Genomic DNA, 10,483 nt, shown 5'->3' on the forward strand with positions numbered 1-10,483 from the left:
GTGGTTATTAGACACATGAAATTGCAGTCTCCAGCCACTTGCGGCGGTGTCGTGAGTGTTTACATCTGGTCCTCATGTCTGATTGGCCAACTACTTTCGCGGGACTTCAGTGAGACGCATGCGCGGTGAACTGTCAAGTTAACCCGCGGAATTATCCAAGCAGTCGAGCAGTCCTGTGTTCAATTCCTGACCCGCCGCAATTATAGTATTTTAAACACTTTACGTTACTATACTTTTTACAGAGTGTAACATCATGTGGAACCAGGGTGAGTGGATTTTAGCATTGTAGTCCACTTTGGTTGGGCAGTGTGTTCAAAATGAGCGCTCCTAGCGTTAGCTAGTTTGTCAGGCTCTTTTCTTTTATTAACGTTACTTTTAGCATAGATAGCATTCAATGAACATAGCCCACTTTGGGAATAAAAATCCAGCAGCTTTACAAGTTAGATACGGCGGAAGTTGCCTATTATAAATTGCGTTTGTAAATTACTACTTTACCCTAGGTGGATACAGTGAGTCTAGCAGCATCGGAGGTGGGTACAACCAGTCCCCCGGCGGCTTCGCCTCACCATCTCTGAGCCAGGGAGGAGAGAAGAAGGCGGTCAGTCAGTTTACCTTGACCTCCAAACACCAACATCAAACACAATTAGTAGTCGTATAAACTTTGATACTGGGGTCTTCATTGCGATGATGAAGGTATTAATAAGGAATTGTGCGTGTGTATTTACGTAGAGAGCACGCACCAACCAGATTGTGCCATGCACGGTGTCGCAGCTGATGTCTGCCAGCCAGGCGGAAGAGGCCTTCAGGGTCGGAGAGGTGGAGGTGGCTCAGGTAATCTGTTTCGCATCACTCCATTAGCCTACTGTGGTGCAGAGAATTCAGAGCAGTTGTTATCAATTACTGCTAAGCAATTACAAGATGTTGTGGAAATCAAATGTCTTATATTTTGCTACTTCAGCCATTTATCGGAAGGAATGTTTTTTCTTCTAAATGTATTGTTAATGAATGTCAACTATACTTGCTATTGTTTCAGACGGATACTCAAATAACTTTATCATCAATCATACCTTGGTTTCCTAAAAAGTTTGGAGTTCAGGAAACAGTATTAGGTGGGATGGACAGCTGAACTTGTATCCATCAACCTCGGTGTCTGAGGCCATAATGTTTGGAATATTTGATAACTGGTAATGTTTCTTGAGTGAGAAAGAAATTGAATATATAGGATATATTTGTTGGTAGATGTGGATGCTCGAGGCGGGAAACTGGCTTTTGGGCTGGTAGTCATGTTACCTAGAGCCGACTACACTTTGGTGTCTGAAAAAAGGATGGTAGGATAAGCTTATGTTACATATGTCAGGTCAACAATATAAGGGAATTCAGCAGGGGAAACCGCGCTTGAACCGTCTTTCACTGACTTGGGAAGAACTTCCCAAGTCAGTGAAACTTTATTCTTCCAATAGACAACCAGCAGCGTTAACTGATGGGATGCCGAAATAACCGTTTTTATGCTTCAGAGCGGAGTCGGCCAGACAGCGGAACTTAACCCTCAGTCTATTCCAACTACTTTGGTCACTTAGTGGGTATCAGGCTGAGATAATAATACCATTGCAGTGTTTCCCCTTAACGCATCTAGCAACAGCAAAACCAACATGCATTCATTCTTTCGATTTTTATTTCTTTTTGCTTTTCAAGTTCTAGAGTGGACTATGGAGGGTTGTTGTCTCAAAGCAGTGAAGTCTTCTGAAATTGAAGTCTGACAAGCGTAGATTCCAAGTCAAGTTGCAAGATCACAATGTTGTCAGTCGAATCCCAGTTCCAAGCTCTTGCCCTGCTCTCAATGTGCACCAAGAACTTACATTTGACGTGTTTGTTTCAGATTACTATGATGGGTCTGATCAGAAGCACAGACAAGGGCATGACCAACATTCAGTACAAGGTGGACGACATGACGGCCGCCCCCATGGACGTCAAGCAGTGGGTGGACACCGAGGTGAGAGGGGGTCCGACAATCAGGTTCTCTCCAAATCTTCTTGCGCCAAAGGATTCTGAGCAATAACTACAATTTAAGGATTCAACTTAAACTAACGTGGCAACATTTAATCACAAGTCCGTGAATAAAAACATTAATCATCCCAGTACATTCAAATGTCAATGTCCAAGTCGAAACAACCAAAAGCCTGTCAAAAGGCTAAAATATTATCTCCTCAAAAAGGTACCATTTATACAAAAAAAAAATGAAATGTCTAAAACCGGTCTATGCTCGCACTGAGCTGAGATGGGCAACAAAAATAGCACTCCGCATGACAAAAGAGAAATAAGCCAAATGGGATTGATCTCTCCAGTTAAGGAGAGGAGTAGGTCCTACCAGGCCTGAGTCAATCCAGGGTGTAGTGATAACCTCTGAGTTTGAGGCTATTATTCACACAAGACGTAGGAAATGTTATTATTCTCCACAGCAAAACACAATTTGACACATTTAAGTTAGTCACTTGGAAGTGACTAACTTTTCCATGCACGCGTTTCCTCCCTCTTTCTTCATACTACGTATTCTGTCCAATGGCCCTTTTTCCTTAGTCCCACCCCGAGCCACTTCACTATTAACCATCCTGATTGAAAACATTAAACAATGTGCCTCTTCTAGCAATATCAGGTTTACCATGCAAAGGTTTATATTAGTGCTGTCAGTTAAACGCGTTATTAACGGTGTTAGCGCAAACCAATTTTAACGGCGTTCATTTTTTTTATTGCGCGATTGACGCAATTTTTTTTTTTTTTTAAATGTTCTTTTTTTTTGGCTCCAAACAAAGAAGCAGTTGCCTGACTGCTATGTTCAAGGCAGTATGTTGGTATGTTCTATAGAGGCACTATAGGCTTTTTTTTGTATCGTCCTGTTTTGATCAGTATATGCCAATATTATCAATAAAAAAACATTTGCACAAGGCAAGCCAATGCACTTCTCCATGTTGATATGAGCATTAAAATGAGAACAATTAATGGGAAAAAGAAATCAAGGGATATTTAGCATAGAAAAAAGATTTGCGATTACCCGTGATTAATCGTGAGTTAACTATGACATTAATGCGATTAAATATTTTAATCGCTTGACAGCCCTAGTTTATATTAAACCATTTTATTTAGATGTGCTACATTTTTGTATGTCATCAAGATTGCACATCTTGCCATTTATTCTACTTCAGTCAAAGAGACTTTGGGGCTCAAACCTTCCAACAGCCTGCCGTCTTCTGCTACCCTCAACACACAGTGTGTGTGTGTGTGTGGAAATTGGCTTCATTATTTTGTCCATACTAGGATCCCAGTATGGACAGCACCGTCCTGCCCCCTGGTACCTACGTCAAAGTGTCAGGAAACCTCCGCTCTTTCCAGGTACGCTCCATCTCTGTTGCATGGTTTCATTAAGTTCTTCGTACTGCAAATGTCACTATTCTAAGAATTTAATTTAGCAGAAGGTCAACATTGTGGGTATATTGTGGCTGAGAAAGGGAAGTTCTGATATTAGTCCATCGCTTCCTTGCCTTTCCTACAGTACACTTCCTCTTTCTTTCTCACGCTCCATCACTCTGTCTCTCTTATGCTATCTGTCTGGTCGGCTAGAATCACAGGTCTGTGGTGGCGTTCAACATCAGGCAGGTTGAGGACTTGAATGAGATCACGTCCCACATGCTTGAGGTGGTTCAGGCCCACATGGCGCTGAGCAAGGCCTCCAGCACGGTGAGTCATCCCCAACACCAGTGGTCCATTGTCGTTGTGCTGTAGACATATAACCAGCACCCCTCTTCATCTTAGTCTTCTGTTATGGCCCGCAGCACCACCAAAACAATTTGACTTTGTTCATCAACTATTGGCACAAAAAGGAAAATGTAAAGAATTGATTACTGATTTCGGGTCTGAGTTGACGAAATGATTTACTGTCTATGATTTTCTTATAGTCTACCAAGTTTGTGGCCTCTAGTGTTTTTTTTGTTTTTTTATGAATATTGCCAATACTGTCTGAATTTTCTTTTGACTGTTTTTGTGTCTCAGATGGGTGGGGGTCAAGTTGGAGTCGGCACGAACAACAGCATGATCAACTCGCGGCCTGGGACCATGGAAGAGAGTGGCGGAGGATACTCTGGTGGCAACGACAATGCTACAAACGGCCTCAGTCCAAACCAGAACCAGGTGAAACCCCTCTCCCCCACCGGTGTTGACAAATCACGTTGACCACAAAGAAATGTGGTTATAGTATATTTTGACGCTTCAAGTTGATTGTGTGTTGCTGGTTTCCCTTGCCAACCTCAGGATGGGCTGCGGTTTAGATACATTTTTTGTTTAGCAAAGGTCAGGTATGACCTCAAACATAACGTGCCACTCGAATGTATTGAGTCATATTTAGATGCGAGTCATTTTTTAATGTGCTGTGTCATCTAACTCTGGCCAGGTGCTGCGTCTGATCCGGAGCAGTCAGGATGGTCACGGCATCAGCCTGCAGGACCTCAAACAGAGTCTTAGTGGGATGAGCCTCGTTGTCATCAAGTAAGAACCAACTTCACCTTACTAGAGACCCACACTAAGTATACTTCTCGTTTTTAACTTATTGGGCAATCCCTGATTAACCTATTATTATTTTTATTATTTTATTTTATTTTGTATTTCTAAATCAACCAAAAATTAATTGTATTGTTTTTGAAAGCCAATTATTTCCTCCAAAAATATTTGGCACATTTGGTTAAACGTATAATTTCCACATTTATTTTCTGCCATTCGTCAGTGGTGAGATAGATAGATAGATATAGATGGCAACCAACCGCTTCCCCCCTACTTCCAGGCAAGCGGTGGAGTTCCTGAGCAATGAAGGCCACATATTCTCCACCATCGATGAGGACCACTTCAAGGCGACAGATGGCGACGAATAAACCTGCAGTACTTGTAATATATATGTGTATAGACGTACTAGAGGGAACTACCACGTGAACGGGTTTACAGGATATGACCCCTTCATAGAATGAATTGCTTTCTCTATACGTAAAAGTATTGTATTCTATACGTATGAAGTTTTTGACGGTGTCTGTTCCGTGTTCTGTAGCTTTGTGGTGTATGGGCTCCCTCATTATTGAGAGGCGCCTGACACATCCTGTTGAACCTAGGTTTTTTTTTCAGTTAAAAACACCTAGGTTCAACAAAGCCCTGGTTAGTGACTTCCTGTTATTATTAATCTGTTGTCTGCGGCTTGGTGCTCTTAACCAAGCATTTTCTATCTTTTTATGTTGTTGAAAAATAATTTCTTATATTTGTCTATAACAAATGTGTCCCCCCCCCCATCCAAATTAAAAGGCTTAAAACAATCTTTATTTGTATCTTTTATTACTTTCATACATCAAAACTGGGCTTCGGTTCAGAAAGCGTTGATACCCAGATTCATTTGTGCTTTTTACGAGCTTCATTTTATTTCAGAAGCAACAGATTCAATACTAAATATGTGAAGTTCATGTACATTCGTAGCAGTCAGCATTCGACAGGAAGCTGAATAAATAATTTCCTGCAGAGCTCCTCAGGGGAATAATGCAACTTATTCTCACGGCCTGATGCAAATCAACGCGCATTGAGCCTGCTGCTCAATACGAAACAAACTCTTGCATTTTCTTGATCGTGTCGATCAAGTCAGCAGACTCGTAGTCATGGTCACTGTCTTCAGACTGGACCTCACCTGGTGACAGATGAGAAGTATAAATGTGCAGTATATTTGTATAACTGAAGGATAAATGTCAAATTGCAGCAATGACTTGACAGAACAATGACGATCGCTTAATTTTCTTGGAAGTTCAGAACAAATTGACATTCGGTGAACAAACGGTCCGGATAACAATGTAAAAAATTCTATATAAAACTGCTAACAGGAAGTGCATTGACATCTTTTGTCCATGCGTCAGAAATAATTTAAATTGTGCTTAGGCTGGTCATGCATTTAGTTACGCTTATGCAGTGATGGTTAAAGTATTTAGTTATAGCCTATACTAACTGATTCACACACTGGTTACAAACATGAAGGGGCATAAGCCATTAAAGAGTTGAACAGCTCTGAAGTTCATGAGGCGGTTCATGTTTGTCAAGAAGACAGCCCCCTCTTACCTTGAGTTATGCGGCATGCCTCATAGGGGTTACCTTTCGGCTGGACGGACTGCTGGGGTTTGCAAGAGGTCTTCGGAGAGGGGAGGGCTGGTTTCCGTGGCCCCTGTATAACAACATTGCAGAGTCTGAATAACTGATTGAATATCACACTAACGAGGATTATTGGAAATCATTTGTCTAGAGTTTTATTAACTTCCTTTGCGGCATGCTTGAGGGGTTCATCTGCTCTCGGTGAACTCCCCGCGCCTTATGTAAAGTACTCTGGCTTCACCAGAGTAGATCATGCGACACTCCCTTCAGTCCTCATAAAGACTGAAGAGAGTTCCGGTACTGTAAAACACGCAATTATTGAAATATACCGTAACCTAGGTTACGGTTAGTGTAAAAATGTCTTCATAATGACAAATAATTTCACAATTAGTTGCTGAACAATGACCAACAATTTTTTCACTAACGTAACTAATATTCCAATGCTCCCTAAGTTACAGTCTATGCGATTTTGATGTACCAGTCCTAAACAAATTGTATTTACAGTTAATGTATGATATTGATGCATAATTATTCTTTGAATTGGGTCTTTTTTTGCCTAGATATGTTTTTTAATTTTTGCTCCACTCTGTTCCAATCATTTACCAAACTTGTGACTCCTCACTTTCAACTTTAAATCACATATTAGAGCTAAATCATCCCTCTACTGCTGGTGCAACGAACCAGAAACACGCTTAAAACATTCGGTAGTGCGAGGGGTTACCTTAGGCAGTGGGAGAGGCACTTTCGCTTTGGAGGGGACACTTTGCCTCCTTAATCCTTCCTCGGGCTCACTGCCATTCGCTGACCGAGCTGGATGAGAGTCTGCAAGAGGCTCTCGGATGCAAGGTTTTGGCGTTACTTTAACAGCCAACGACAAATTGTGCTTTGGTGGTCTTGGTGGGGGCGGCTGCTGGGAATATATGAGCCTGCATTTCTCCAGGTAGAAAGACTCTGTAACCTCGGTGACCACTTCCACGTGAACAACGGGCGGCTCGTCTCTGGGCCAAGGCAGGGATTCCTGGGTAAAATAGACGACCATGGAGAGACAGCGGATGGGGATGGTGAAGCAGTATTCAGGGCTGGTCGGGAAGCTGGCCTGGATGAAGTTCTCCACGGTGACGCACTCCAGGCGAAGGGAGGAGATCCCGTACAGAGGATCGGCCGCCAGGTCGGCGTCTCGGCTCACTACCTTGACGTTCAGCGGCAGAGAGAACTGCTGGCACAAGTCCTTGATCTTGTACTTCTTATTGTTGGAGATCACCTCTCTGAAGAAGCCGTGCCAGTGCAGCGGCAGCTCCAGAATAGCAGCAGCAGCAGCAGCGCCGCCCTCTGCCTCCTCCTCGTCATCGCTGAGCTCCTCGATGCGCCGACAGATGAGCACGTCGGCGCTCTGCTTGGGATTCGACTGCTGCGCCTCCTGAGCTCCTATGCGGTGGCCAACGACCTCCAGCTCCTCCCCCACGACCAGGCCGCTCACGTCGTCCTCGGCCTCCTGGACGGACCGCGTCACGGTGACCCTGAGGCCCGGCGCCTGGGTGGACGCCACGTACACCTCGAACACGGACAGGAACTCCCGGGGCCTCCTGCGAAACCGGCCCCCGTAGCCCTCAGACACCAGGAAGTACTGCCGCTTGATCCTGCGGGCGCTTGAGAACAGGGCCATGCTGACGGAGCCCTTGCCGTGCAGGATCAGCTCCTGGTCCCCGCGGAGCTCTTCCACCCAGCCGGACTGCACCAGATGATCCACTGTCGGGGTCTCCACGATTCGGGCGGTGGCGGGGAAGGTGTCGTCGGGCAGGGTGAGGAGCTCGTCCAGGGTGAGCGGGGTGATGAAGGCCATGTCGTCCGGCTGGTCTGTCACCTCCACCACATCCACCTCCAGACTGGAGGGGAACCTCACCGTGTCCTTGCGCACTGTTGAGCGGGCAAGAGAGGCGATCCCGGCAGACAGTTAGGCGTGTTGCCTAATACGCTCATAATCAGCAGGTCGTATTGTACACCAAGGGTCAGTTTAGTATTTTTTAGGGCTGTTCTGTATCATTATATCGTTGTGGACTATTATATTGGGTTGCCCATAGTGTAATATCTACACTAAATATGATATCACAGTATAAGCTCCCTCCTACAACGCACAAGTCCAAAGGCCCATAATAAGCTATAGCCCATGACCTAACATCATGGGCTATACACCCCCCCCCTTCAGGCGGTGCTCACGGTGCATGCGGGCCTCCACCTCATACACGGGGCGGAAGATCAGGGGTCGCTCCGCCCCCACGATGGCGTCCACACTGCAGAAGAGGCCTCTGCACAGCTCGGTCCTGGACATGATCTCCTGCAGGGAGAAGCACTCATAGAACTCCCCCTGGCAGCTGAGCGGTAGGACCAACCTCACGGAGCCCCCCTGGGAGCCGCTCATTCGGCACAGCATCCTCCCTGTCCCTCCCTCCCCCCTGGGCGCCTCCACCGAGTGAGCCACCATCACCGTCCCGGGACCCATCACCAGGTCGTCCACGGTCAGCTCACAGCGGCTGATGAAGGAGAACGGCAGGCCTGGGTTCCCTGTCCCCTGAGACCTCGCACCTAACATGTCCTTCAGTGATAGGTAGCGCCGGCCTTCTCGGAACTGCTTGAACACGCCTAGAAAGAAGGAAGAGCTCACTAGTTTAAACCAATGAATAAGTGAACAAAGTATAAATCATTATTATTGATTATTGATTCATTATCTGGAACTGTAATCCATATTCCATCATACGTTTTGATGTCATGTTGTTAACAAATCTGTGTACAAACAGAAGGCCAAGCGATAATGTAGCAATGCAATTATTAAGATTAATTAGGACCTGTTATTAAGAAGGGTTTTTTAGTTTTTATCTAGATTATTATAGTATAATGAGGGCCAAACATCATTAAAACAACAAGGGGAGAATGTTATAAACCTTGTTGTCACGTCCTATACCTTTAGAATTGAGTGGCAACTCGGATATCTGTCCGCTGATGGTGTCTTCACAGTTGACAGATATGAGCGTTAGGCCGGTGACCTTCACCAGGTCTCCCGTTGAGAAGCACACCTCACTCCCCGATAGCTCATACACCGACCCTGGGAGAGCCGCGGAGATCACCCCACCGCAGTGGTACAACAAGAATCCTTTTCATTAAGCTCGTTCTTCAGACACACGTAACATAAGTGAAAATGCGTTATGTTTATCACTTGGATCAATAGAATTTAAATAAATAACCTACACATATAACTAGCATTTCAACGTAAAGGTCTGTGGTGAAGTGATCAACAATGATCTTTGTGAAACACAGGCCTCTGTGTATATAGCATCAACCACAACAAAAAGCAAGATTTCACAAGGATAATAATGAAACTCAACCATTGTTTTATCTGTCTAAACGGCTTAAACAAAATAACTGTAATAGATAAAGGTGCCAACCTTGGAAGTAGATGCCAGAGCAGACCTGGAGAACAACGGGTAATTGCCTGGTGTTGATAGTTGCAATGAGTTGCTGCAGCGGAAGAGAAGACATGGTGTCTGCCATCGCTGCTGCCGCCTTCAAACCACTGAGAACTAAGCAGCAGAGCATGCACGTCCTCAGTTAAGTCAAAAACCACAAAACAAGTTTGAGGAAGTTTGATCATTGTCACAGACCCTATAGACAACGGCGTCTCCGTCATCTGTGTGTGCTGGATGTGAGCCCACAAAATAGAGGGTAATCAAGGTCCAGCTATCTTGTGGATGATTTGATACCATTATGATTCCAGAAGGATCGTGGCAGCCTAACGTTTTGTTTGATCAACTATACACAAGGATGTTGTGGGGAAGAGAATGAGAGGGAAATAAATACAATGGAGCTATCATTTCATTTCATTTTGTTGCGGTATAACAACCTCAACCCAAACAGTTCCTGAATTGTAAAATGGAACGACCATTCCCATCAACACTGGACTAGTTTGCAAATGGCTTGGCAACAAACCCTTAAAAGCAGGATGTCATTAAGCCCCAGGCCTTGAAAATCTGATGACGTGCATTTTAAACAACAACTGTTTCAGCTATGCAGGTTTTGGGTGGGTGTTGGAAAAGGAGGTGTTAGAAATATAATCCAATGGTTGTATTTCCTGCTGCACCATCGAGGCTTCTACAATTTTCTGAGGTATACCTAATAACGTGATATCTCTGAAGACAGGGAGGGGAAATAGATCAAGGCGTCGTTGACTGAAATATCAAATTAATATATTCTGATGTCCTTAATGGGTTAACAGAGTGGTAAACACATTGAAGTGAAAAAAGCGATTGAACAGTAATCTCTCAGTATATATAGGGGG

At 44.4% G+C, this 10,483-nt stretch overlaps 2 protein-coding genes across 5 annotated transcripts; one reads left to right on the forward strand and one right to left on the reverse strand.

Moving 5' to 3' along the window:
• The first annotated feature begins 99 nt into the window (after nucleotides 1-99).
• Nucleotides 100-5,342, forward strand: rpa2 (replication protein A2). The gene is made up of 9 exons (XM_030371385.1): nucleotides 100-266; nucleotides 501-598; nucleotides 730-831; nucleotides 1,877-1,990; nucleotides 3,310-3,384; nucleotides 3,613-3,729; nucleotides 4,042-4,179; nucleotides 4,439-4,533; nucleotides 4,826-5,342. The coding sequence occupies exons 1-9, from the start codon at nucleotides 254-256 to the stop codon at nucleotides 4,911-4,913; spliced, it is 840 nt and encodes a 279-aa protein (XP_030227245.1). The 5' UTR covers nucleotides 100-253; the 3' UTR covers nucleotides 4,914-5,342.
• Nucleotides 5,343-5,344: 2 nt separating this feature from the next.
• On the reverse strand, nucleotides 5,345-9,779 carry themis2 (thymocyte selection associated family member 2). 4 transcript variants are annotated; one of them, XR_003978623.1, is made up of 6 exons: nucleotides 9,594-9,779; nucleotides 9,113-9,253; nucleotides 8,371-8,793; nucleotides 6,878-8,070; nucleotides 6,127-6,456; nucleotides 5,345-5,704 (listed from the first exon to the last, which is right to left on the reverse strand). XR_003978623.1 is itself a non-coding variant. In XM_030371381.1 (6 exons), the coding sequence occupies exons 3-6, from the start codon at nucleotides 8,741-8,743 to the stop codon at nucleotides 5,613-5,615; spliced, it is 1,761 nt and encodes a 586-aa protein (XP_030227241.1). In that variant the 5' UTR covers nucleotides 8,744-8,793; nucleotides 9,113-9,319; nucleotides 9,594-9,777; the 3' UTR covers nucleotides 5,346-5,612. The 4 variants fall into 4 exon arrangements, 2 of the variants coding, with proteins under 2 accessions (XP_030227241.1, XP_030227240.1); XM_030371381.1 differs by having other exon boundaries at nucleotides 5,346-5,704; nucleotides 6,127-6,229; nucleotides 9,113-9,319; nucleotides 9,594-9,777; XM_030371380.1 differs by having other exon boundaries at nucleotides 5,349-5,704; nucleotides 6,127-6,229.
• Between the last annotated feature and the right edge of the window lie 704 nt (nucleotides 9,780-10,483).

Source organism: Gadus morhua, chromosome 11 (genome assembly GCF_902167405.1).
Source record: "Gadus morhua chromosome 11, gadMor3.0, whole genome shotgun sequence".
NCBI classification, from domain to species: Eukaryota; Metazoa; Chordata; class Actinopteri; order Gadiformes; family Gadidae; genus Gadus; species Gadus morhua.

Excerpts from the sequence above, each read along its gene's own strand:
- themis2 (XM_030371380.1), bottom strand. The coding sequence starts at position 9,744 with ATGCTCTGCTGCTTAGTTCTCAGTGGTTTGAAGGCGGCAGCAGCGATG. Across the intron at positions 9,254-9,593 it reads CTCTGGCATCTACTTCCAAG|GGTCGGTGTATGAGCTATCG; the intron begins GTTGGCACCTTT and ends CGGCTCTCCCAG. Across the intron at positions 8,794-9,112 it reads GTTGCCACTCAATTCTAAAG|GCGTGTTCAAGCAGTTCCGA; the intron begins GTATAGGACGTG and ends CCTTCTTTCTAG.
- rpa2 (XM_030371385.1), top strand. Across the intron at positions 1,991-3,309 it reads AGCAGTGGGTGGACACCGAG|GATCCCAGTATGGACAGCAC; the intron begins GTGAGAGGGGGT and ends TGTCCATACTAG. Across the intron at positions 3,385-3,612 it reads GAAACCTCCGCTCTTTCCAG|AATCACAGGTCTGTGGTGGC; the intron begins GTACGCTCCATC and ends CTGGTCGGCTAG.